At 40.6% G+C, this 27737-nt stretch overlaps 1 protein-coding gene across 1 annotated transcript; it reads right to left on the reverse strand.

The window, feature by feature from the left end:
• Positions 1 to 260: 260 nt before the first annotated feature.
• anxa11b (annexin A11b) lies at positions 261 to 27332 on the reverse strand. The gene is made up of 16 exons (XM_036571916.1): positions 27244 to 27332; positions 21446 to 21730; positions 21158 to 21189; positions 19453 to 19656; positions 17550 to 17637; positions 16635 to 16729; positions 15531 to 15644; positions 10616 to 10706; positions 9839 to 9918; positions 9024 to 9080; positions 8752 to 8845; positions 7851 to 7946; positions 3710 to 3768; positions 3337 to 3459; positions 1439 to 1658; positions 261 to 1394 (listed from the first exon to the last, which is right to left on the reverse strand). Exons 2-15 carry the CDS (start codon positions 21717 to 21719, stop codon positions 1599 to 1601), a joined length of 1467 nt encoding a protein of 488 aa, XP_036427809.1. The 5' UTR covers positions 21720 to 21730; positions 27244 to 27332; the 3' UTR covers positions 261 to 1394; positions 1439 to 1598.
• Between the last annotated feature and the right edge of the window lie 405 nt (positions 27333 to 27737).

Raw genomic sequence — 27737 nt, forward strand, 5'->3', positions numbered from 1 at the left:
TGCAGAAGTTACAACAAATCTATGGAAGTCCACTTTAAAACGGTCACTGCTTTGCTGCAATTTTAGTCATGGCCTAGAAATATAGCATCTTCGTTATACTTGTCATAACTATTATTTATTTTCATTCAAATTTCTGTTGTTAATTTCCAGGTTTAATTTTTTTTAATGTGGCACTGCAGGTTCCTTTTTCTCCGTTTTAACATACCCAACATCATCATGAAAACCACTCAAAACACACAGTAATAAAAGAGACAGACTGGTTATTCTTCAGTGAGCTTCTTTATTATCATCCACTCTTAAATCTTCCTTTTCATCAGAGCCACACAGAACAACACACAGCACATGCCTGGCGTTAGTACACAATCAGCTGCTTTAGTAAACAGAGTGCATAGGCAAGAACAGAGAACTACACCAGCAGGGGGCGCACACAGTGGTTATTACAGCCCTGAGACAGCGCTAAGGCCAGGGAACGTACAAGCCGAAGGAAAAGGGACTGGACTGCCCTCTACTGGACAACAACAACACAGCATTTAGTTTAGGAGGAAAGAAATGGACACTTTAAACAAGAGCAAAATTATAACAGCAATGAGTTATTAACCCTTTAAACTACAGACGTATTGGTCACTTATACATCCTAACTGCTACAAAAACTATTAGACATTATTCAGTATCTACCATAAAGCTAATGTGTAGGTTCTGTAGTTATGACAGTAAGAAATACAAGCATACAGACCTTTAATGAGTATATTAATATTAATTAGTTATTTCAATCTCTGTTCCAGTTGTGGCACATTTTGCAAGCCAAGAGAGGAAAACGCGTATTTGTGCACTCCATGGCCACTTTATCGGAAACCCCGCCTTGCTCCTCATCTGTCGATGCGCAGTTTGTGTTATGTTTCTGACCACAGAGCTGCTCTGGCTGGATATTTTTGGGCAGTGGACCAAATAATATCTGGATATCAGAAACTGAGCAGTGATGAATATGGTAGAGGGGGTTAATAAATCGTGTAGCAAGGTAGGTGTTTCTAATAAAGTGGCCAGTTACCAGAAGTAAAAGCTAGGGGTTTCCAATAAAGCGGCCAATGAGTGTACAAACAGCAGGGATGATTAGGCACCTTCATTTTGATTTGACTATTATAAACACAAATGTAAAATGACACATATTTTCATAGAGATGTTGTCTACAAGGCGCTATGAATGTCACAAGTGTGATAAGGCAATGAGAGGCTGATTGTATTTTATGTGTAACATGGTCCGTTTTTGGTTACGAGCTGATATAATCCAGAAATATATAATATAAAATGCTTCAAACTCTTCACAATCCAACATGCTGTCATGCACCACTCTGTATATAAAAATCAGTATGTATGCAAAATGTATATATATATATATATATACACACACACACATACATATATATATATATATATATATATATATTCATTGTTATGCTAATAAAAAATGGACCACTATAGTGTAATTTCTGGGCTAATTTGGCACCAGTGCAGCTAAAGCTGGTGGGGCCCCTGGATATGTGGGTAGGAGGATGATTATGATTGGCGGGCGTCTGATGGTCTTGTACATTTTCACTTTCTCTCTTAGTCACTTCCTCCACACAGCTTCAGCAGCAGCTTCTTGTAGTCTCCAGATGTGTCGCTCTGCACACACACACACACACACACACACACACACACACACACACACACACTTAGTTTATTCTCAATGCTCAGATATCTAGAACAGCCTGTCCATGTGGATAATTACAAAGATTTGATTGATTTAGGCAGTTTTGTCAAACCCTTCACAGCTACACTATATGGCCAAAAGTATGTGGACGCCCCTCCTAATTATCGAGCTTGACATCGTAATAACAGCAGAACCTTTTTTGGTACTATACAGAACCATATACTACTCATTTTTTCCATCAGTCTGAAGAACCATTTCACCACAGAGAGAAACCTCTAAGCATGCAAATGGTTCTTTGATGGTTCTATATAGAACCATTCCCTTTACTAAAGAACCCTTGAAGAACCATCTTTTTTTAAGAGTGTGGGGCCCGACAACTTTCTGGTTGCTGGCTCATCTCTTCTACCACGAGTTGGCAAACTTTGCTGTTGGCACTGTGCATTCTGGTAGGTGACGTTCTCCTGACATCCACCAAACCCAGATTCATCCACCAGACTGACAGATGGAGAAGCGTGAATTCATCACTCCAGAGAACACGTTCTTTACACCACTCCAGCCGACACTTGGCATTGTGCATAGTGATCTTAGGCTTGCGTGTAGCTGCTCGGTCATGGAAACCCATTTCATGAAGGTCCTGACGAATAGTTCAGGTGCTAACAGGTGTATAAAATCAAGCATATAGCCATCAGTCTTGATAGACGAACACTGGCAGTAGGATGGGTCATAGGATGCCACCTGAAATGGACACGTCTGTCCAAGTGGAACAACACCTCAGCTACGAAACGGTAAACGATGCAAACTCAAAACCACCTATTCTCTGTTGCATCCCTCACTACAGTTCCAAACCGGCTCTGGAAGCAAAAACAGCACAACTGTGTGTTGGCAGCTTCATGAAATGGGTTTCCATAACTGAGCAGCTGCAAACAAGCCTAAAATCATTATGCACAAAGTGTCGGCTGGAGTGGTGTAAAGCGCCGCCACTGGACTCTGGAGCAGTGGAACCGTGTTCTCTGGAGTGATGAATCAGCTTCACTATCTGTCAGTCTGATGATCTGGGTTTGGTGGATGGCAGGAGAACGTTCCCTGCCGGAATGCAGAGCCAACGGTACAGTTTGGTGGAGGAGGGATGATGGGCTGGGCTGTTTCTCAGGGTCCCTCAGTTCCAGTGAAGGGTGATGTTGATGCTGCAGCACAAAGACATTTTACACAGTTATCTGCTTCCAGCTTTGTGTCAGCAGTTTGCTGTTCCAGCATGACTGAGCCCCTGTGCACAAAGCAGCTCCATAAAGACAGGGTTTGACCAGTTTGGTGCGGAGGGGCTCCAGTGTCCTGCACAGAGCCCTGACCTCAACCCCAGTGAACACCTTTGGGCTTAACTGGCAACAGAATCAGAGAGGGAATCGCTTTGGCTACGTCCCTATTTAGTGCTTTAGTGGTGGTTTGGGACGCAGCCTTTTTCTCTTTTTCAGGCAGAAACAGGTGGGGTTATATTGGAAAAAACTAACAAAGACCACCGCATCGTTTTGGCCAACAATGCTTTGGTTTGCTTTGGAGCATCATTGGCTGAGTTTACCATCAGCCAGTTTTCTCAGACACAGTCAGACTCTGGCGCAGGAGACCTTTAATGAACATATGTGTGTGTAAACTCACAGATATATCTGTGTAGAGAGATTTTCCGTAGTTGCGCAGGTACTCCTGCCTGATGTCCAGCATGTCGACCTCAGAGCGGGTCACCATGATACGGATCAGTGTGCGGTCCTTAGTGCCCGCACCCTACACACAAACAAACACAAGATTCATACTGGATTAAAATCACTCCACATTTATTAATATCATGACCGTAAAACTACACACATTGCAGATTCATTACCTCTTTATCTCATCAGTAATCGCATAAATTACAGCACATTCCCAGGCAAATGAATTCCAGCTCTGATAGGACTTTAATCGAGACATGTTGTGTTTCAGTTTGTGTTTACTGTTTCTGTGAGTGATTGTTTGTTATTTGAGTTGAGGTCTGTACCTTCATGGCCTTGTGGAGTCTCTCAGCGAAGTAGCCGGGTGTGTTCTTAATACACTTCACTGAAAAACAAACAAACACATTAAAAACCTGCACAATCAGAGCCATTCACACCAGTGGTGGACCGTAATGGAGTAAATGTAATTTGTTACTGTACTTAAGTAGTTTTTTCCTGTATCTGTACTTTACTGAATTATTTCCATTTTGGGTGACTTTTTACTTTCACTCCACATTTCAAATTTAAATATCTCACTTTTTACTCCACATTATGAGAAATCTGTCGCTCCTTTTGGTTTATGTGTGTATAAAAACGTAACGTCAAAACAAAAGAAGCACGAAACAAGAACACCAATCAGGGCACAGAGCGCACTTTGTTTAGAGCTTGTTTTGACCTGTTGGTCATACCGACCCAGTGCAGCACACGGTTCAACATCAGTGCAGCAGCGCAAACTTTTGGGAGAGTCTATTCAACATAAATGATGAACTAACCTAACTTTGTGTAAACAGACCACAATATAGAAATATGTACACATATGCAGTTGTGACTGACGTGTCTTTATTCTGAATTTATACAAACACTTTCATTTTATAGTAAATTAGTTTTGGCTAGTTTATGTTTATGAACAGAGACCTACAGATGCAGTTTAGTAAAGGAAACTCATTTGTGAATCTGAGTTTAAAGTATTTATTAATCTTAAACTTGTAACTAAGAAATAAATCTTAAACTGAAACTTTGCTTGTTTGTAAAAAGTGATTTCAGAGCCACTCAGTTCTACCTGATGGGAACTGTTTACCTTCAGTGTTTTGTGCTTATGATAATTTTAATAGACATCAGCGTCACTAATTAATGACTCTATTAAAAGACTGGTTTACCAAGAGAGACACTGGAGTATTTTCACCTATAATGAGTTAATGAAGTGAGTCTTGTTACAGAAATGATAACAGGACATCAGAGCCATAATTAATCTTTTAGTACTTTTACTTTCGATACTTAAGTACATTTGAAGGCGAATACTTTTGTACTTTTACTCAAGTGGAGGTCTAAAGGGAGGAACTTCTACTTTTACTGGAGTAATATTTTACCTTGGGTGTCTCTACTTTAACCCAAGTTTTGGTTTAATTTCATTCAGTTGTGTCGGTTCATCTCCTGGACTGTTGCTCACGGCTCTCACTTTGGAACTTTAGCACTTTATTTTAGGCCAAAGTGAAACAAAAAAAGAGAAGAAAGTCTAACCGACTTCTGTTCCTGTACTGGCAGGTGCTGGATGGACTGAAGTTCCTCAGCACTTTTTAAACCTGATACTTTTGTACTTCTACTCAGGCTGTATTTTGGAAAGTTACTCTTATTTCACTTCAGTAAAAATACATTCACTTGAGCTCAGGTTTACACTACTGTCCTCACCTCTATCAGTTAAAAACACTTGATTTCTTAAAGCAACATTATGTAACAATTTACCTTAAAATAACAGCAGCTAAATCATTTTGATGCTACACTGACTTATAACAGTGAGAATGGCGTCTCTGTCATTGCCATTCTGGCCTGGAATGCCTGCTATAGCGCTATGTAACTTTGGAGGAGCAGCACGAGAGCCTCTCACCAGAACTGAGTAACGCTTTACAGCACCACGCCACACCAACAACTTAGATAGCTGGGTCATTCTACAGAAACGTCCATTTTTGTGTCCCTAGTGTTTACAGATACATTACACTTAAAAAAAACATGTTAGGGTTACAATTTATTTATATTTTAAAATAAAACAATAAGTTATTTTAACAGTTACACCCCTTTTTGAGCCTCAATTTAGCAATATTGGTTTTTAAATCAATTATCTAGAATTCCGAGCACCACAGAAGAGCTCGTCCTCACAGTCACGTGTGAAGGCTGAGGCCATATTTTGAAGAAAAAAAACAGTTTTCTGCAATTTTAACTACAATAATCTATACATGACTGTAAAATATATAAATGAAATGATATAAAGAAAACAAATGCCAAATAAATATTATAAAATATATAATGAAAGTTGTGGTCCCCAGGAGTCGTGTCACTGGTGTTACTGCGTAACAAAAATCTCTTATTTTGAAATAAAAGTCACACTGATGACATCACTCGACTTCCTTTTACCTGTTTTCTGAGGATCTATGAAGAAAAGCTCATGGTGAGTCCACTGAGTCTTTCAGTTATCAGAGATTTTCTCATTTAGCTCATGATTTCATATGAAGCTTTTAGCTGAAGTCACTGGTGTGACCGACTTTATTCTGAGATAACTGTGAAAAAATAGAATACAAATGGATTAAATTCCATATTTTGGTGGATATTCCCTGATTGACAACATGTGGTTTGATGCTCTGTAGCAGCCGTTTTGTAAAATGCATTGTTCATTAAAAATGTCTCTGGTGTTCCTTTATTATGTGTAACACCAATGAGGATCAGTAACACCAGTGACTCCTATGGACTTATAGAAAAGTGGACGTTTCTGTAGAATGACCCAGCTACAACAAGAAGCAGCTCGGTATTCCCAGCATGGACATCACGGCAAAGGCTGCGAAGAGACTGAAGAAGCCGATGTTGGAGTAAGCGAGGAAGAAAAAGAGAGAGAGAGAGAGAGAGAGAGAGAGAGAGAGAGAGAGAGAGAGAGAGAGAGAGAGAGAGATCGAGCAAGAGAGTGGACAAGAGTAACTTTCGGACTGGCTTTTACTTGTTGGCGAGAGCTAAAAGAGATAAAAGGACGTAGGACAGTCTCACGGCTAACGGGTAAACAGTGACGATCGGACAGTGTTCATCCCTGCCAGTATTATTTAAGACAAACTGCACCACAGGCTGTAACCTTATGTGTGTCGTCCCTGTCTCACGGAGTTTTGTTGCTTTTCCGGATGCGGAAAGTCCCAGTTCCCAGCTCAGGCTGGCATGCAGAGAAATAAATTCATCTCACGCCAAAACGTTTGGTCAGTCTGCAAATCTCACGCTAAATAAGCGCTGAAAGTTTGTAATAAAATCTTATAATATTACTGTACCTTTAAAGTCAACATGGTTCTTTCTTTTCTGATGTTCCCTTTGCTGGTGCTGTGCCAAATTCCGACTCCCCGGCAGAATCCGACTCCCTTTCACGTGCACACACGTCCCGCAGGCTCACGGACGCTAAACATTACACTCACAATTTTGGTTGTTTTCATGTACAGCATCCATATGTCTGCGTAACGCGCCTGCACATGAAGGGGAGTCGGATTCTGTATCCTTTTCAACAGCTGTCCATGAGGGGGCGCTCACAGCTCTATTTGTATTTATGACAGTGGTGAAAAAGCTAGGGGGAGCCCAAGAGCAAAAATACCAACTGCTTTAATGGACCATTTTTCCGCACTTGTTAAACCTCTGTGGTCGACAAACATGCCGGCATGTCAAATTAAATGTTTCTCAGTATTTCTATTAATATCTTTGCGATAATACAGCACAGAAACAGTTCCTGAATCTGTAGAGTCGCCCTTTCCATTCCATCTTATCACGAGATCATACGAGACTCACATCCGGAGTTATGAGCCTATGAAGAGGGGCTGAGATACACGTCATCTGCCTCTCACCATGTGGAACTGGTGGATTCGTGTGTCCGTCTACATTCTGTGCAAAACTAACCAATGGACACTCAGGAAATCAGTAAGGACTGACCCGTCATGTCAAACACTTCATTTTTCGTTCAGCTGCCTCAGACACAGACGCGAGTGGTGTGTAAAAAGCTCGCAGCTGCTGTAGCGGTTTTGGAAAGCAGTGATGAGAACATTAATCTATCGTTTTACTCATATATTCCACTACTTTTGTGAACCTCAGACTTTGGTAAACCCTCTCAAAGCACCAAAACATTTCCGTCCACATGAGTAAAGCTGTGTTTTCACAAGCGATATTAAGAATTTCTAAAACCAGATTTAATTTCTTCAGCTTTCAGGCTCAAATATCTCTTCACGCAGAGCTCCAGGTCAAAAGGGCCTCATTAGAGAGAGCTGAGACTGTTCTGAACATTTTGAAATATAATATGTGGATATAATGTCGTATGCAGGTCCCTTTAAAGGCGAATTTCTGAATATATACAAAAATCAAGAAAATGCCCTCAGACCCCGGAGTCAGTCCTCAGAGCTTACTGAGGGGGTCAGCACTCACCCACAGCCAGCATGCCGGTCTCCAGATCTCCAGACATCTCCCTGCAGATGCTCTTCTCGATCTCCTTACCGCACATCTGCTGGTACTCATGGAAAACTGCACACAACACACACACACTAACAGTTACTACACACAGGACTATTTACAGCTTCTCCAATGTCTCTGGTTCACATTATGTTCTGTTGTGCAACAGTGAAACTGCTGAAGAACAGGAAGAAAATCAAATCAGCTGCAGACGAGAAGTGAGAATAACAGCAAAGATCAGCAAATACTTGTTACTGTAATTCAAAACCTCTGTAGAACAGCGGAGAACCACGTTTCTGCTTCTCTGCAGCCCACAGGCCACAGACTCACAATCCTGATGATAAATCAGACGTTTCTGCAGTTCAGCTTCTCCTGCAGTGTGTAGCTGTGAGGCTTTGTTAGGTTGTGTATCTGCAGTGTGTTATTCAGATGTGGTTTGTTGTGTAGCTGTAAAAGATGCAGTTTGCACTGCAGTGTGTAAGGTTGTGTATCTGCAGTGTGTAAGGTTGTGTATTGTATAGGTTTGTGCATTTGTATTGTTTAGTGTTGTGTGTTTGTATTGTGTAATGCTGTGTTGTGTAGTGTTATTTATTTGTGTTGTTTAGTGTTGTGTATTTGTATTTTGTAGTACTGTGTATTTGTATTGTGTAGTACTGTGTGTTGTGTAGTGTTATTTATTTGTATTGTTTAGTGTTGTGTGTTTGTATTTTGTAGTACTGTGTATTTGTATTGTGTAGTGCTGTGTGTTATGTAGTGTTACTGATTTGTATTGTTTAGTGTTGTGTGTTTGTACACTGTGGGTCTGTGTATTTGTGTAGTGTTGTGTGACTGTATTTGTGTGGATTGTGTGTTTATATCAGTGTGCGGCTGTGTTTACCTTGTCGGAGGTGCGGTTTGCTGCGAGCACACAGGATGGCGTTAAACTGAGACTCGTCTGTTCCTACTTTATTCTCTCCTGCAGCGTAAAGTTTCTAACACAAACACACACAAACACACACAAACACACACAAACACACACAAACACACACTTCAATCTGGAAGCTGACGGAATTTAACGTGTACAGACAGTGTTCGTCACGTTTTCTACACTTTCTGTTTCTGCCTTGTTTATGGTTTGTTTATGTAAATAAGCCTGAGGCTGGTCCTCACCTGGGCATCCTGCTTGGCCATAGCAATGTCCACAGTCTCTCTCTCATCGCGGTTACCCTAAAAAGAAAAAGAGACTACGTTACCCATCATACATCACCCCCCACACAGGGTCTGAACTCTGGTGTTGAGGTGGGTGGGCAAAAAGGTAAGATCACAATAATTCTAAAGGTTTTGACGATACACGATGTCACTGTATAAATATAAATATATATGTCGCTGTCAAAAAAAAAGTCTACATTTTTTCCGATTTTCACTTTTCGACATCATTTGCACATTGTGATAGGAACCAGACGTCCACCTCTAAAAGCTCCCTCACAGAAAGTTACTATATGAAATGGTTATGAATTCACTGCCTGATGACTGAGACACTGTTTTATGATAGTTTTCCTATGAGTTTTTGCCTAAAATGTATTATTTAAACTCTATTCATGGTGGAGGGATACATGCAGGGCGCTGTGAGGCAAAATAGTCCCCAAAGAAAACAGATCATTTCAGATTTTCCACTATTTTCCATCATCAACATTCCATATAAACTCAGAAGACTCGTGTAGGTTCACTGGTGGTTCTGGATAGTAAATAAAATGTCTATATTTGTGTTGTAGTCATGGTGACCCCTGGTTCCTATCACCACCACTGTAAAGATCTCTGAACCATTTCACACCAAACCACTCTGAGTCACTCTGTTTACACCTCAACCTCACCTTTAAGTCATATTAATGCATTAACACAGTTCTCTGGTTATGCTGTATGTTATTAGATAACTGTAATTAATTGCAGGCAGAGAGACTGTGAACATAAATCACTCCCGATCCTACCTGGCACAGAGAAACCAGCAGTCTGCGGAAATGGCCTGAAGTGTCGTGCTGGATGGCGTCCTCCAGTGTTTTCCCGTATTCTGAACAACAGAGACACCTTTACTACCTGTGCATGTACCTCAGTCTGCTCCCAGCAATCTCAGCAGTGGGCAGTTACCACACACTAACTGACTGACCATGCCAGTCACTCACACACTAAAAGGCATTTTTTGACGTTTTATTCAATCAGTTATAAGTAGTATACAGTAAATATCTATTTCCAGTCATTTTTGTCAAGTGTTTCTAATGAACTGGCCAGTTAGTGGAAGCACAAGGTAGGTGTTTCTTATAAAGTGGCCAGTTAGTGGAAGCACAAGGTAGGTGTTTCTAATAAAGTGGTCAGTTAACAGAAGCACAAGGTAGGTGTTTCCAATAAAGTGGCCAGTTAGCAGAAGCACAAGGTAGGTGTTAGAGGAAACACAAGGTAGGTGTTTCTAATAAAGTGGCCAGTTAGAGGAAACACAAGGTACGTGTTTCTAATAAAGTGGCCAGTTAGAGGAAGCTCAAGGTGGCGTTTCTAATAAAATGGCCAGTTAGTGGAAGTACAAGGTAGGTGTTTCTAATAAAGTGGCCAGTTAGAGGAAGCACAAGGCAGGTGTTTCTAATAAAGTGGCCAGTTAGAGGAAAGCACAAGTTAGGTGTTTCTAATAAAGTGGCCAGTAAGTGTTTACACAATAGACTAAGTGAATCCAGGCTCTCGGAGGATAACACAGGACAGCGAAGGAGTAAAAGTCTCACCTGCTTTGTACAGCCGGTTGATCTCTTGGATCTCGGCGTTGTTCCGAGACGACAGAATCTCAATCAGACACGCCTCATCAGTTCCAGCACCCTGAACACACAAAAAACACGACACAACTCATTCATTACCTTTCCAAAAGTGAAATCTGGCAGTAATAAATACCTAATTATGTCTCTACAGATTTGGATTTGGCACTGAAATTTACTCGATGCTGTAACTGTAGACTTTCTTTGACACACACAGTTAATGTTGATGCTGCCTGTAATGTTCATTGTGTTATGTGGATCGTGCTCATTACTCTTTATTGTTTAAATACTGCCACAAGGCTGCAGGGAGCTTCTAACACGTTCAGGACACCTGCTCTCATTCTTCCAGTACAAACCCAGAGCCAAGCAGTAAAACTACAGCAGCATTAAATGGCCAACACGCATTCACCCACCCAAAAACAGAGTCATAATCCAGTTAAATTGAAAAGCATGTTTATGTTACTGCACTTGTTGGAATGACGTATGTAAATGACCTCCAAACTGCTGTAGGCTAAACAGGCAGTCGGTTGTGACTTCAGACTCATGCCAATTTCAAAATGAACTATTTTTGCAACTAAGGGGTGAGGATTAGTAAATGTTTTTAAGCAGCGGCACTGTTGAGGCCCAGAAATTAGGAGGCTATTTCAATAGTAGCCAATTGGAAAGTGGAGGCTACATTAAAGGCACAAAAGAAAACAGATTTGCTAAGTAAAAATAAAGATTATTATTATTATTATTATTGTGTTTTGTCTTTTTTTCTGTTTAGGAAAAGCGTATAATTTTAGATGACAATGTTTTGTTGATTTTCTATAAGTGTAAATGAGTTAGACGTCCTCTACAGAGACTTTACAGGAGAAGGAAAAAACCTTCTTAAATCAGACGGGAGGTTAATGGAACAAGACTTTTTTGATCTCTGCAGTTCTCTACTGTTACCTACTGTTCTCTATTGATCTCTGCAGTTCTCTACTGTTACCTACTGTTCTCTGTTGATCTCTGCAGTTCTCTACTGTTACCTACTGTTCTCTATTGATCTCTGCAGTTCTCTACTGTTACCTACTGTTCTCTGTTGATCTCTGCAGTTCTCTACTGTTACCTACTGTTCTCTATTGATCTCTACAGTTCTCTACTGATCTCTACAGTTCACTACTGTTCTCTATTGATCTCTACAGTTCTCTACTTTTCCCTACTGTTCTCTATCTCTACTATCCTCTTCTGTTCGCTCCTGTTCTCTATTATCCTCTCCTGTTCCCTACTGATCTCTACTTTTCCCTACTGTTCTCTACTGTTCTTTATTCTTCTCTATTGCTCTCTAGTGTTCTTTTCTGTTCTCTACTGTTCCTTAGTGTTCTTTATTGTTCTCTATTGCTCTCTAGTGTTCTTTTCTGTTCTCTGCTGATCTCTACTGTTCCCTACTGTTCTGTACTATTTGCAACGGTTCTATAGCGTTATTTACTGTTCTGTAATGTTCTCTACTGATCTCTACTGTTCTTTATTGTTCTCTATTGCTCTCTACTGTTCTTTGCTGTTCTCTACTGATCTCTAATGTTCCCTAACGTTCTTTATTGTTTTCCACTGTTCTTCACCATTCTTTTTTCCAAGTGATTCTGGAGCTTTTCTATTGGTCCATTCATTGTGAAATGTTAACACAACGTAAAGGCCAACCGGGATTTGCAAATTATGTCAAAAAAAAATAAAATAAAGTTTTGTCTCGACAGTGACGAGATGTGTCCTGCGCAATTTTTTTTAATTGTTTGTTTTATTTTTTCCAGTATGTTAAACTTCACATATAAATGAAAATTGTGCTCTAATATTTGCAGAACAATGTCATATTTAAGAACAGCTTAGCCAGTTTGCCCTGAAGTCCCTGTAGTTACTGAATAATGAGCTTTAGTATGTAATAAGGCTGGGTTTTTAGAGGATGTGAACTTATGTTCACTTTCAAAATTCAGTCTCGTTCACATCTCCATCTTACTAGTGGATACACTGATACACAAACAGACAGAATCAATCAGTGCGACTGAACTCTACAAAGCAGAGTTACACCCGACACGCCCCACATTCCTGTCCCGTACTGGTCAGACGGCATTCTCTCTGCCTTTTATCTCCACGGTCGACCTGTATATCTGTCCGTGTGAGGTGTGCGGTGAGGAGCAGGTCCCAGCAGGAACAGCTCTGCTCTAAACAGTGCAGTGAGTGCAGGCTGTGTGTCTCAGTCTGAGTGTTTACGGTAGTGTATCTCTTCTATAGGAGAGCCTTATCTTCTCCTACTGCTCTGAGGGAGTTACACTGTGGAACTGTCTCACTGTAAGTGTGGGTGGGAGTATACGGGTTAAGACAGATATGTCAGAGGGAATGTGTTGTATGTTTATGGCCTTTAGGCTTGACCCTGAAAATGCAGTAACGTGAGTAATAATGGGTGGAGTCATGAAAGAAAGGATATAAGAGGAACGGATTCGAAGAAAATGGGTTTAAACGTGAGTTAGGAGAGTCTGTGTGTCAACTACAGCACAAGACTTTCCAAACTACTGTTCTCTAGTGTTCTTTACTGTTCTCTGCTCTTCCCTACTGTTCCTTACTCTTTCTTACTACTGGGACAGTAGAGATCAGTAGATAACAATACAGAGCAGTAGAGAATAGTACAGAACAGTAGTGAGCAATAGGGAACAGTAGAGAACAATAAGGAATAGCAGGGAACAGGAGAGATCAGTAACCAACAGTAAAGAACAGTAAGGAACAGTAGAGAGCAACAGAGAACAAAGAACACTAAGGAACAGTAGAGATCAGCAGACACCATTAATGAACAGTACAGAATGGTACAGAACAGAAGTGAGCAATAGAGAACAGTGGGGAACAGTAGAGATCAATAGAGAAGAGTAGAGAGCAATAGAGAACAGTAGGGAACAGTAGAGATCAATAGAGAACATTAAATAACAGTAGATAACAACAGAGAACAGTAGAGAATAGTACAGAACAGTAGCGAGCAATAGAGAAGAGTAGAGAGTAATAGAGAACAGTATGGAACAGTAGAGATCAGCAGAGAACATTAAATAACAGTAGATAACAACAGAGAACAGTAGAGAATAGTACAGAACAGTAGCAAGCAACAGTGAACAGTAGGGAACAGTAGAGAACAGTAAGGAACAGTAGAGAACAGTAAGGAACAGTACGGGGCATTAGAGAACAGCAAGAAACAGTAAAGAACAGTAGAGAACACTAAGGAGCAGCAGAGAACAGTAAAGAACAGTACAGGGCACTAGAGAACAGCAAGAAACAGTAAAGAACAGTAGAGAACAGTAAGGGACAGTAGGGAACAGTAAGGGACAGTAAAGAACAGTGGAGCACACTAGGGGACAGTAAAGAACAGTAGAGAACAGTAAGGAGCAGTAGAGAACAGTAAAGAACAGTACGGGGCACTAGAGAACAGCAAGAAACAGTAAAGAACAGTAGAGAACAGTAAGGAGCAGTAGAGAACAGTAAAGAACAGTACGGGGCACTAGAGAACAGCAAGAAACAGTAAAGAACAGTAGAGAACAGTAAGGAGCAGTAGAGAACAGTAAAGAACAGTACGGGGCACTAGAGAACAGCAAGAAACAGTAAAGAACAGTAGAGAACAGTAAGGGACAGTAGAGAACAGTAAGGGACAGTAAAGAACAGTGGAGCACACTAAGGGACAGTAAAGAACAGTGGAGCACACTAAGGGACAGTAAAGAACAGTAGGGAACAGTAGAGAATAGTAAAGAACAGTGGAGCACACTAAGGGACAGTAAAGAACAGTAGGGAACAGTAGAGAATAGTAAAGAACAGTGGAGCACACTAAGGGACAGTAAAGAACAGTAGGGAACAGTAGAGAATAGTAAAGAACAGTGGAGAACACTAAGGGACAGTAAAGAACAGTAGGGAACAGTAGAGAATAGTAAAGAACAGTGGAGCACACTAAGGGACAGTAAAGAACAGTAGGGAACAGTAGAGAATAGTAAAGAACAGTGGAGAACACTAAGGGACAGTAAAGAACAGTAGGGAACAGTAGAGAATAGTAAAGAACAGTGGAGAACACTAAGGGACAGTAAAGAACAGTAGTCTCTGTTGCTCTCCATTGTTCTTTACTATTCTCTACTGTTCCCTACTGTTATTTAATGCTCTCTATTGCTCTCTACTGATGCTGCTTTGTAAAGTGACCTTGACCTGATATTATCATTATTAGTAGTAGTATTAATTATTTTTAAAAGGAAATGATTTTAAAAGGAAAAATGTCCTGACATGAATCCTAAAAACATATACGATTCATTTTAGTCCATCTGCACAGAGACCGCTTTAGTACCTCTGACAGTTTTAGCACCTCTGAGGTCACTGTAGTTTCCTGTGGATGATGAGGTTAGCGCATTAAAAAAAAAAACTTTAAAAAAAGACACCAGATGTTTTAACACACTGAGGTAAAGGAACTGTTCAAGGTGGTGGTGATAGGAACCAGACGTCCACCTCTAAAAGCTCCCTCACAGAAAGTTCCTACATGAAATGGTTATGAATTCACTGCCTGATGACTGAGACACTGTTTTACGGTAGTTCTTAAGTTTTAAAATCCATTCATGGTGGAGGGATACATGCAGGGTGTTGTGAGACAAAATAGTCCCCAAAGAAAACTGATTATTTCAGATTTTCCACTGTTTTCCATCATCAACATTCCATACAAACTCAGAAGACTCGTGTAGGTTCACTGGTGGTTCTGGATAGTAAATAAAATGTCTATATTTGTGTTGTAGTCATGGCGACCCCTGGTTCCTATCACCACCACTGTAAAGACATCTGAACCATTTCACACCAAACCCACTCTGAATCTCTCTGTTTACAACTCAAACGCTCAAGTATGAATAAGTTTAACGTGGAGACTCACCGCTATAGCGTGACGAAGCTCGCTGGCATCGTACTCCGCCGGACTCTTCATCATGGCCAGAACCAGCTGCTCAAAATTCCCCGTCAGCTCTGACTTCAGGTCGTGGATCAGATCCTGAGGGACAGGACAGAGATAAAGAACTCAAAAACTCTCTGTGATCCATTTTATTTCCCCGCTGTATTAAAAGTAGATGCCCTTATAAAACAATTCCAGCATAAAGGAAGAACAATAGCGACTCAGCTAATACTGTACACCGATCCCCCCTCAAATACACCCAAATACACACTCTTAAAAAGATGCTTCTTCATTTTATTAGAACTTAGTTCTTGATGTTCTACAGCTTTCATAGTCATTTTAGAATCTCCTACATCAGGACAGGGTTTGTGTTTCTAATAAATTGGCCAGTTAGTGGAAGCACAGGGTAGGTGCTTCTAATAAAGTGTCCAGTGAGTGGAAGCACAAGGTTGGTGTTCCTAATAAAGTGGCCAGTTAGTAGAAGCACAAGGTAGGTGTTTCCAATAAAGTGGCCAGTTAGTGGAAAATGGTTCTATATAGCACCAAAAATGATTCTTTTATTGTTATGATGTCAAGCTTAATAACAGAGTAATAACAGAGGAACAGACCTTTTGGTGCTATACAGAACCATTTTCAAAAAGGTTCTGTTCTGAAAAAGTTAAAGATGATTATCTTTTTGTTTTTGTATTTGTTCTGAGCAAAATACTGATCTGTTTTTTTTGCTGACACAACTCAAACCAAAATCAAAACACACTGTCCACTGGTTTCTTTTTTATGTTTAACAGATTTTTATTTTTGTTTTTTATATCTATGCAAAGACATTTCCTCTTATAATGGCAACAACTTCGCAATCCCTCAGCCCAACAATGTCAACATGACCTATTCACACAAAGCACTAAGAACCATATCAGAAAGAAAAGCCATAAAACTGTCCTTTGGTTTCTGTGCTTTGAGTCACCAGTGATTCTGATCTTTTCTAAGTATCAAAGGGAACCAAAACAGGTTCTACTATGTCATCCCTATAAAGAACCCTTATGGCATCTTTATTTTAAAAAGTGTGAGGTAGTTTTTAGGTCATGCTAGTCTCACCTTGCCGTAGGTGGTCTTAAAAGCCTTGACCATTGGCACCCGCTGCCTACTGGAACGGTTCCCCAACAGCTCGATGATGGCGTTCTCATCAGTTCCTGCAAGATAAACACTATGAATGGCACTGTCTGACGGTAATAAGTGTGAATTGATTTTAATCCAGTATGAATCTGCAGTGTGTGTAGTTTTACAGTCTGACGGTAATAATTGTGGAGTGATTTTAATCCAGTATGAATCTGCAGTGTGTGTAGTTTTACGGTCTGACAGTAATAATTGTGGAGAGATTTTAATCCAGTATGAATCTGCAGTGTGTGTAGTTTTACAGTCTGACTGTAATAATTGTGGAGTGATTTTAATCCAGTGTGAATCTGCAGTGTGTGTAGTTTTACAGTCTGACTGTAATAATTGTGGACTGATTTTAATCCAGTATGAATCTGCAGTGTGTGTAGTTTTACAGTCTGACTGTAATAATTGTGGAGTGATTTTAATCCAGTATGAATCTGCAGTGTGTGTAGTTTTACAGTCTGACAGTAATAATTGTGGAGTGATTTTAATCCAGTATGAATCTGCAGTGTGTAGTTTTACAGTCTGACGGTAATAATTGTGGAGAGATTTTAATCCAGTATGAATCTGCAGTGTGTGTAGTTTTACAGTCTGACAGTAATAATTGTGGAGCGATTTTAATCCAGTATGAATCTGCAGCATGAAACCTGCAGAACTGTTCACAGTGGTGGTGATAGGAACCAGACGTCTCCAGTTCCCTCACAGAAAGTTATTATGTGAAATGTTTATGATTGCACTGTTTCACAATGGGTTTGTTTTATTATGTGTCTGATAATTACAAAGAACAACATTTGAGGGATTCTTTTTGTCTGCCACTGTGTTTATGCAGTATCTGAAGTGTTGATATTGGCTCACCGAAGCCCTTCATGGCTTTGCGGAGAACTTCCACATCTCGGAGAGGATCAGCGCCAGGGCAGTCCTTTATGGTGCCGCGGTAACCGCGCTAGAAAATAATCAAAGCCAACAACAAAAATTAGTTACATCTTCAAATCATAATAGATGATTTTACCTTTAGTTGGACCTTTTCTTCTGGTCCAATATTTACACTGATATCTACATTTATGGCATTTGGCGAATGGTCTTACCCAGAGCGACTGATAAGGGCTCTGTTATCTACCAGGACAAGACTCTTAAGATACCACTAGGGCAGCTACCAAACCGTAATGCAAAACCACATCCTTTTTCTCACTGTCTGTTCAGGTAAAGTGTCAGATTTTTACTGAAGTGTTTAAACAGGAAGGTCTCTGGCTGAAGCAGGTGATCATACTCCGGGCATATGATATTTCAACCCTGCAGCGTAAACATCAGTTCCACCTTGGGTAAATATACTGACAGCGGGGGCAGGTGTGAATCTGTAACGTGCAGAGAGAAAAGCCTCCGTCTGGGGGGCAAGCGAATCCTACCATCGCAGCATATTAATAATAACAACAACAAACTTTATTATGTAGCACCTTTCATGCATACAGTTGGAGAACCATGTAAACGTGTTGATCGGATTACTGACAAAATCTGATTTTCTGCAGTTATCGGATTATTAAGTGCATGTAATCGCACTCACAGTCTCTGGCCTTTAAAAGTTCAGAATATTAGTAGTCAACAACAAAAAACTTCAACCGAATTCACTGTGCATTACGGTGTTTTCACACTAGAGCTTTTTTCCAGACCCGGGATCGTTTGCTCTGTGAGTTCGGTACGTTTGGTCGAGTGTGAAAGCTGTTTTTTCAAGACTGTGATTGGTTCATTTTCTTCCTCTTATCGCATCACTTCTTTTTCACGTTTCGTGATGGGGGGAGGGGACTGCTGTGGATGAAAAGCGCTGGTCTGCACCATCTTAGAGTTCATATCCAAAGAAAATAATAAAAAGCAGCAAACGGACAAAGCTGTACCGGCCATTCTGCAAACCTGCGTGCGGGAAAGTGACGTACGGAATTGCGCAATCGATCCACGGTTCGGGTGGAATCCTTGCGTGTGAAAGCAAACCAGCAATAATGAGGCCCTCTCCCAAACCAACCCTGAATCGGTCGTGGGTGTGGACTCAAGTATTCGGCACAAGTGTGAAAACAGTGTAAGAATTTATGCAAAATGCTGTAAATTGTTCAAAACCCTTTTCATCAATAGTTTCAATGCTTTGTATATACTAATAAACTATAGCCTATAAATTAAAAGATATTTTAGATGTTTGATGTAAATAATATAATGCTGATCTCCACTTTGGAAGTACAAGGCACTGTGGATATAAAAGGGGAATTCCATCACTTTTTCAAAATTTATTTTCCCAAAGTTGTTAAGATGTAAACAGAGTCGTTCAGAGTGGTTTGGTGTGAAATGCTCTGTTCTAGATAAACTTACCGAGTCAGAACTGATCACAGTGGTGGTGATAGGAACCAGACGTCCACCTCTAAAAGCTCCCTCACAGAAAGTGACTACATGAAATGGTTATGAATTCACTGCCAGATGACTGAGACACTGTTTTACGGTAGTTTAAAGTGGTGGAGGGATACATGCAGGGCACTTTTATTTACTATGGTTTTGCATAGTAAATAAAATGTCTATATTTGTGTTGTAGTCATGGCGACCCCTGGTTCCTATCACCACCACTGTAAAGACATCTGAACCATTTCACACCAAACCACTCTGAATCACTCTGTTTACATCTCACACACTGAGCTACGCGAAAAAACGGAACTACTCTTTAATGCTATACAGGACTTTAGAAGTCTATGTAGTTGCTGATCACTGGTCAGTGTTCTTCTCTTACATTAACAGCAGGTATTGCAGGTCCTGCAGGTCCTGATGGTACACCGGGTCCTGATGGTACACCGGGTCCAGCCGGAGCGCCGCCTCCGTATCCAGGCATGGTGGGCATGGACGGGTTGGGGGCAGGAGCGCCTCCTGGATAAGCTGGCATTGGCTGCTGCCCTGGCGCAGGACCTCCAGGGTAACCCTGAGGCATCCCTCCTGGCTGCACACAGAAAAGGCCAGCCATCAGAACCTTATACTGCACTTCATCTGGACTCAGGTGTGAGTGAACACATCTTTTTTTACAGAGAACACACCTAAATATTAAATTTCTCTGCAAATTCTAATGCACCATTTCTATTTATTTGCTAAATTTAACAAAAAATAAAACTTACAATATCAAATGTGCCATAACTTTTGCACCATTCATATTTTATAGTTTATTTTTCGCTCATAAGTTAATTTCAACGAATAGACAATAACAGTGTATTAAAGTGCAGAAGTGTGTTCTCTGTAGAGGATGTTTTAACTTACTTTCAAAAATAAACAACACAGAATTTGACCCGGATGCCAATACTTTTGAATATGACTATCATTTAAAAGACTAAATTATTCCCATAATCTTCCACCAGAGTGTAATGGCTTTTGGTCTGTCTCATGTCGTGTCATAACATTCTGACCACCTCCTTGTTTCTACGCTCATTGTCCATTTTATCAGCTCCACTTACTATATAGGTGCACTTTGTAGTTCTACAGTTACAGACTGTAGTCCATCTGTTTCTCTGATACTTTGTTAGCCCCCTTTTACCCTGTTCCTCAGTGGTCAGGACCCCCATGGACCCTCACAGAGCAGGTACTATTTGGGTGGTGGATCATTCTCAGCACTGCAGTAACACTGACCTGGTTAGTGTGTGTTGCGCTGGTCTGAGTGGATCAGACACAGCAGTGCTGCTGAAGTTTTTAAACACCTCAGTGTCACTGCTGGACTGAGAATAGTCCACCAACCAAAAATATCCAGCCAACAGCATCCTGTGGGCAGCGTCCTGTGACCACCGATGAAGGACTAGAGGACGACCAACACAAACTGTGCAGCAGCAGATGAGCTATCGTCTCTGACTTTACATCTTCAAGGTGGACCGACAAGGTAGGAGTGTCTAATAGAGTGGACAGTGAGTGGACACAGTGTTTAAAACTCCAGCAGCACTGCTGTTTCTGATCCTGACCACTGAAGAACAGGGTAAAAGGGGGCTAACAAAGTATCAGAGAAACAGATGGACTACAGTCTGTAACTGTAGAACTACAAAGTGCACCTATATAGTAAGTGGAGCTGATAAAATGGACAATGAGCGTAGAAACAAGGAGGTGGTCAGAATGTTATTCCTGATTGGTGTATATATATATATTATATACATTAATAACACACAGTATATTTAACATTACTTTAATATTACAACGTATATATACACATATATATATATATATATATATATATATATATATATATATATAAAAAAAACATTTCTTCTTTTTTATCTACAGCTTCGTACTGATTATTTGAAAATTGTGAAATTGAACACTAATAATAATTTTATACATTTATCTCCAAATTGCTTTCACATTATTGAAGACATTGACTCCGAACTTTTGAATGCTAGAGTTAAGAGGTATTTAGGGGCTATAAGATTAACGTTATATGGTAATAAGTATGCAGTGTGTATACTCACCACTCCATAGCCAGGCTGAGCTCCCCACCCACCTGTAAACACAGACAGAATGACTCACCAGCTCATTCATTACTAATGATGTCTTATGATTTACAAAACAATTATTTCCATGGCTATTTTTTTAAATTACAAGTCAGAAAAACTGGCTGGATGTCGTATTAGCATATAGCGGACAGTTAAAGGCGGGGCGGCTAACAGGATAACTGTATCAACAACAAACAAACAACTATGCGCCATGTTAGTTCAGCAGGCCGGTCAGGTTTTTAATAGACGCTCATGAGCTCTCACCTCCAGGGGGCATGGACGGATAGCCTCCAGGCTGAGCCTGTGGATACCCACCACCCTGCTGAGGGTAGCCTGGGTATCCCCCCGGCTGGGTTGGATATCCACCGGGCTGGGGTGGGTAACCCCCTGCTGCTGGAGGGTAACCGGGCTGGGCGGGGTAACCTCCAGCCTGCGGGGGGTATCCTCCGGCTTGGGGAGGGTACATGCCCTGCTGAGGGGGGTAACCTCCACCCTGAGGGGGGTAACCTCCTGGTCCAGGGTATCCGGGGTAACTCATCTCAGGAACGTCTGAAAAAGAAAAGAGAGATTGAGTCCGTCTGTTCTACTGAGCCATCTCACTCATTTATTATAGTCAGCACACCTTCCTCTACTGTAGGGGATTAGTGGGCATGACCAATAATCTCCAAGACCCACCCACTAATCCATGACTATTAGAGCTTGGCCTTCAGTTTGGGCCAGAAAAGTTAAAACATGGTCAAAAAAACGAGAAAAAAAAATTTTTTTTAGTAATGCTAATTTCTGCTAGCACACCTATGGGATTCTAGTAGTGTGTTAGCTTTAAGCTAACAGTGATTCACATAAACAGGTATACTTGAAGCTTGAGAGACAGTATAAGAGAGAGAGAGAGAGAGAGAGAGAGAGAGAGAGAGAGAGAGAGAGAGGAGAGAGAGAGAGAGAGAGAGAGAGAGAGAGAGAGACAGTAGAGAGAGAGAGAGAGAGAGAGAGAGAGAGAGAAGAAAGAGACACCATGAGAATGAGAGAGAGAGAGAGAGAGAGAGAGAGAGACAGTATGAGAGAGGGAGAGAGTATGAGAGTCAGAGAGAGAGAGAGAGAGAATGAGAGTGAGAGAGGGAGAGAGAGAGACAGTATAGGAGAAAGAAAGAGACAGAGTGAGAATGAGAGAGAGAGAGAGAGAGAGAGAGAGAGAGGAAGAGAGAGAGAGAGAGAGAGAGAGACAGTATGAGAGAGAGAGAGAGAGAGAAGAGAGAGAGAGAGAGAGAGAGAGAGAGAGAGAGTATGAGAGTGAGAGAGAGAGAGAGACAGTATAGGAGGAAGAAAGAGACAGAGAGTGAGAATGAGAGAGAGAGAGAGAGAGAGAGAGAGGGAGAGAGAGAGAGAGTAAAAGTAATTCTACATCTTTTATCTGAAGCTTATACGAGACATTATCATATATATGAACATATCAGTACATATCAGTGTTGCAGTGACTCTTTCAGTACAGAGTTCTGACATAGAGCTGCTGCCACTGTTTTACATTCCTAATGACTAACTGGAACACTGCTTACGGCTCATATTCACAGTGACATATCTCGAACTTACAGAAGGACGACAGTGACTTTTTTCTTACACAACTGGTCTAAATCAAAGTGTGGTTGACTCTGCTGTTACTTCCTAATAATGTTGGTAGTTAATCTAACATTTAAGGCCTTCAGCCCAGCTCCTGAAGTCCTAACCAATGAGAGAGCAGCTCAGCTGTATCAACATAGATACCCCAGAAATAACAATCCTGATTGGACAATCGGACAAACCTTTATAATGAAGTGAAGACTACACTACTCACAGACTTAATGAAACAAGCCAGATGAGTGATATGATCAAATAAAAATGAGCCAAAACATAAAATGAGCCATAACTTATGTTAAGTTCAGTAAATAAACAGTAATTGTGTATTCAAATGTGCGGAAGTGTATCTCTGTGGAGGACGTGTTCGCTTATTTACATGAAATATGACCAGCGGCGCCCAAACTTTTGCATCCAACCATGTAAACGTCGTCATGACACATTTTAAAACACAACGATGAGCAAAACTGTGTTTGCATAACTTGAAGCATTTGCATATTTGCATTAAGTATGTTTATGGCCTAAGGCCAGAGAGAGAGAGAGAGAGAGAGAGAGAGTGACAGAAAGAGAGACAGTATGAGAGAGAGAGCGACAGAGACAGAAAGAGAGAGAGACAGTATGAGAGAGAGAGGGAGAGATCCTACATTATTATTTTTATCATGGTAGTGGTATTAATATTATTTTATTTATTTTTTATGTCCATATTAATTATTGTTTGTTATTATATGTTTTACCATATTTATATTCCAAACCTTTAAATTATTTATCCTTATTAACATCTTTATTGTTATTATTATTATTATTATTATTATTACTATTATTATTATTATATTTGAATGATAATTCAATTTAACATGCATTGTACAACTTTGGCAACACAGGTCCCATATCCAATCATACCAATAAAGCGTAATTGATCTGATCTGATCTGATTTAGAGTGAGAGAGAGAGAGAGAGAGACAGTATGAGAGAGAGAGAGAGAGAGAGAGAGAGAGAGAGAGAGAGAGAGAGAGAGAGAGAAAAGATCCTACACAGTGGGTCCAGCTGCTCAGCACTGTGTCCAGTCACAGTAACTGTGCCAAGACTTCAGTTCTGGCCCGATTAGCAGGTGACACCCCCCCTCCAGGCCCCACCCCTCTTGCCCCCTTTAGAGACCGATAACAGAAGCTTCCCGACACGCTGACCTCTCCCCTACATGCTTTTGCACAGTGACAGACTCAGCTCCGCCTCCTCTCTGACACGCCTGGACACTCCTTCAGCTAAACCCCATTGACACAGTGCAGCGCTCATTAAAGGACCCATAGCCTAACCCATTAAAGGGCCCATAGCCTAAACCATTAAAGGGCTCACACCCTGCACTTTTCTAGCTTTTTTATTTTTTTGCCTGGTCTAATAACGACATTTCTGTGAACCAAAAACTACAATAATTTATTTTTACATGACCCATGGTTTATCCTTTATACTTACACAGGCTGTTTCTGTTACCTTTAAGACTTATATATATAAATGAGCTCTGTTCTGATTGGCTGTGCCTCATTCAAAAAGCAGACCAGTCTGAAACACTCCTTATAACTTCACTGTAAGTGGGCGGGGCTAAACTGCTGTATGCTGAATGTATGGATGTACATAAAAACTTTGATTTTTGTGACATCACAAAAACAATGGATGCAAAACGGGCTGTTTCGGGGGCTTAGCTTCCATATATGGTCTGTATGAGCTGGACATTTTGAAACTCCACCAATTTTTCCAAAATTCTTGCATAATTAAACGGTTGAAAGCATTTTATTTCAGACCAAAATGATCCGAGAAGAACCTGACAAACTTCACTTTCTACACAACAGATGCTGGATATGTTGTAAAGTTCTGCTCTGTATTTAAAGGGGAATTACACCAAGTTTTCAAAAAAATCTACATAATTTAATGATTGAGATATAAACAAAGTTATTTAAGGAGGTTTGGTGTGAAATGGTCTATTCTAGAAACTTACAGAGTCAGAACTGTTCACAGTGGTGGTGATAGGAACCAGACGTCCACCTCTAAAAGCTCCCTCACAGAAAGTTACTACATGAAACGGTTATGAATTCACTGCCTGATGACTGAGACACTGTTTTACAATAGTTTTGGCTTAAAATGGATTATTTTACTCTATACATGGTGGAGGGATACATCGAGGGCGCAGTGACGCAAAATAGTCCCCAAAGAAAACATTTTTTCAGATTTTCCACTATTTTCCATCATCAACATTCCATATAAACTCAGAAGACTCGTGTAGGTTCACTGGTGGTTCTGGATAGTAAATAAAATGTCTATATTTGTGTTGTAGTCATGGCGACCCCTGGTTCCTATCACCACCACTGTAAAGAAATCAGAACCATTTCACACCAAACCACTCTGAGTCACTCTGTTTACATCTCACACACTGAATTACGCAGAAATTCTGGAAAATTGGTGGAATTCTCCTTTAAAATGGTTTACATGCTACCTCACACTCTATTAAAAAACAGGGAAAAGTCCATTTTTCTATGATATGGGCTCTTTAACACGTCCTCAGAAGAGGCTGAACAGCTGCTGCTGCTGAACGGTGAATACCTCCAGGAGGAGGGTTTGTGTCCACTGATATCGACCGTGCTTATCAATTTATTGCTCTACAACCTCGAGCGTTACGGCTGCTCAGGAAGATACCAGGAGAGTCTCACAGCCAGCCCACATAAATAAATAAAACAGACTCATAAAGGCTGAACAGATTATTCCACACTGAAGAAAACGGTTAATAATCATCGGATCTTTGGTCGTGTTATGGTTTTCATTCACTTTAGTCAAAGGGGAATACCACCAATCGGTTGGTGACGTAAACAAAGTCATGAAATATTAATCGGTTTATATCAAAATCACAATTTGAAAGAGAGAGATGTAGATGAATTGAGGGGGATTCCACCAACTTTCCAGAATTTGTGTGCGAGATGTAAACAGAGTGATTCAGAGTGGTTTGGTGTGAAATGGTTCAGATGTCTTTACAGTGGTGGTGATAGGAACCAGGGGTCGCCATGACTACAACACAAATATAGACATTTCATTTACTATCCAGAACCACCAGTGAACCTACACGAGTCTTCTGAGTTCATATGGAATGTTGATGATGGAAAATAGTGGAAAATCTGAAATAATGTTTTCTTTGGGGATTATTTTGTGTCACTGCGCCCTCGATGTATCCCTCCACCATGTATAGAGTAAAATAATCCATTTTAAGCCAAAACTATTGTAAAACAGTGTCTCAGTCATCAGGCAGTGAATTCATAACCGTTTCATGTAGTAACTTTCTGTGAGGGAGCTTTTAGAGGTGGACGTCTGGTTCCTATCACCACCACTGTGAACAGTTCGGACTCGGTAAGTTTATCTAGAACAGAGCGTTTCACACCAAACCACTCTGAACGACTCTGTTTACATCTCAGCCATTTAATTATGCAGAATATTTGACCAACCAGATGCAATACACCACACACGTGTTGTGACACCTCAACCACAACTGACTTTCAGAAAAAGTGGATGTGCTACTTTTCATAGCCAAAATAAAACAGGCCTGGGGCTCTTCTGAACAGACAGACTTAATAATTGTTTATTTTAGGGCTCAAAAAGTAATAATAATTTGATAATCGAGCTTATCTTACTTAATAATTAATAATTATTATAATTATTAAATTAATAATTATTATAAAAATAATAATGCTGGACACCTTAAAATAACAAAAAATGTATTATTATCGTCATCATTACGACAAGATGTTCTGAACTGTCAGAATCACTACTACTAATAATAGTAATAATAGTAATAATAATGTCACGTGACCGCGGCGTAATTCGCCGCATTACTCCGCAATCTCGCCCTCTAATGAGGCCAAGACGAATAAATCCTCAGTAAAATCTGTTTGTGTGACATCTAACACTTTTTAAGCCACATCGGGAGCCACAAACACAGTCTTCCTGAAAAAATGGCAGCCGTTTCGCTGCCCTCTGGTATCCACCCCAACTTACATAACAAACACAAACACAAAGAGGGGAAAAAGAGAAAGAAAAAGTAAAAAAGACGTTCAGAAAAGTCCCCAGCGCTGCGAGACGGTGATTTACTGACCCACAGAAGCCAAACGTGGCTGCTTTAAGGTCAAAACCTTTACAAAAAGCCAAAAAAGCCTAAGTTGATCACACCGAACGGGAGGAATTTTCCGTTCCACCTTAAATGGCGCAGCATTACATTCCGGCGCCCGAGGTGGCAGAACGTAACTGCTGCACCATTTAAGGTGGAACGGAAAATTCGAATAAGAGGCTAGAAAATAGGAAGCTAACTTTAGCTTCGTGTCATACGCTCGGACAACAACACAGACGATAGAAAGGAAGCAGTATAGGATATAATAAAGCTATAAAAGGCTAATTCAGCGTTATAAAGATTAAAAAACGGAGGAACTTACTGTTCGACAGCGGGAGGCTGAGCTCGGAGTGAAGCAGGAAGTGTAGCTACACTGATTACGCTTGATGGGTGTGTTTGTGTGTTTCCGCGACGGTTTTTGTCGCGTTGTGGGCACCGAGGTCCCCAGAAAGCGTAAACATTTCGTTTCGTTGTTTCCCATTAGGGAAAAAAATGTCTTTTCCTCCTTTAAAACATTAGAAAACGTAAACGAGAGCCAACATAGCCATAAAGCACATGGAAAACCCCCACAAAGCCTAGAATACAAACAAGCGTGCGTGTGTCCTTCCCATTCTTTCCACATTTCGGTATTGCTTAAAGGGAAACTCCACCATGAATTTCAAAATTTCTACCCAATTCAGTGGTTGAGATGCAAACGGAGTCATTCAGAGTGGTTTGGTGTGAAATGTTCTGTTCTAGAGAAACTCACCGAGTCAGAATTGTTCACAGTGGTGGTGATAGGAACCAGACGTCCACCTCTAAAAGCTCCCTCACGGA

This window comes from Colossoma macropomum, unplaced genomic scaffold (assembly GCF_904425465.1).
Source record: "Colossoma macropomum unplaced genomic scaffold, Colossoma_macropomum, whole genome shotgun sequence".
NCBI classification, from domain to species: domain Eukaryota; kingdom Metazoa; phylum Chordata; class Actinopteri; order Characiformes; family Serrasalmidae; genus Colossoma; species Colossoma macropomum.

Coding starts and splice junctions, on each gene's coding strand:
- anxa11b (XM_036571916.1), bottom strand. CDS start 21,719: ATGAGTTACCCCGGATACCCTGGACCAGGAGGTTACCCCCCTCAGGGT. Junction 17,638..19,452: donor CTGCAATACCTGCTGTTAAT/GTAAGAGAAGAA, acceptor ATTATTTTCTAG/CGCGGTTACCGCGGCACCAT. Junction 8,846..9,023: donor TGGCCAAGCAGGATGCCCAG/GTGAGGACCAGC, acceptor TGTTTGTGTTAG/AAACTTTACGCTGCAGGAGA.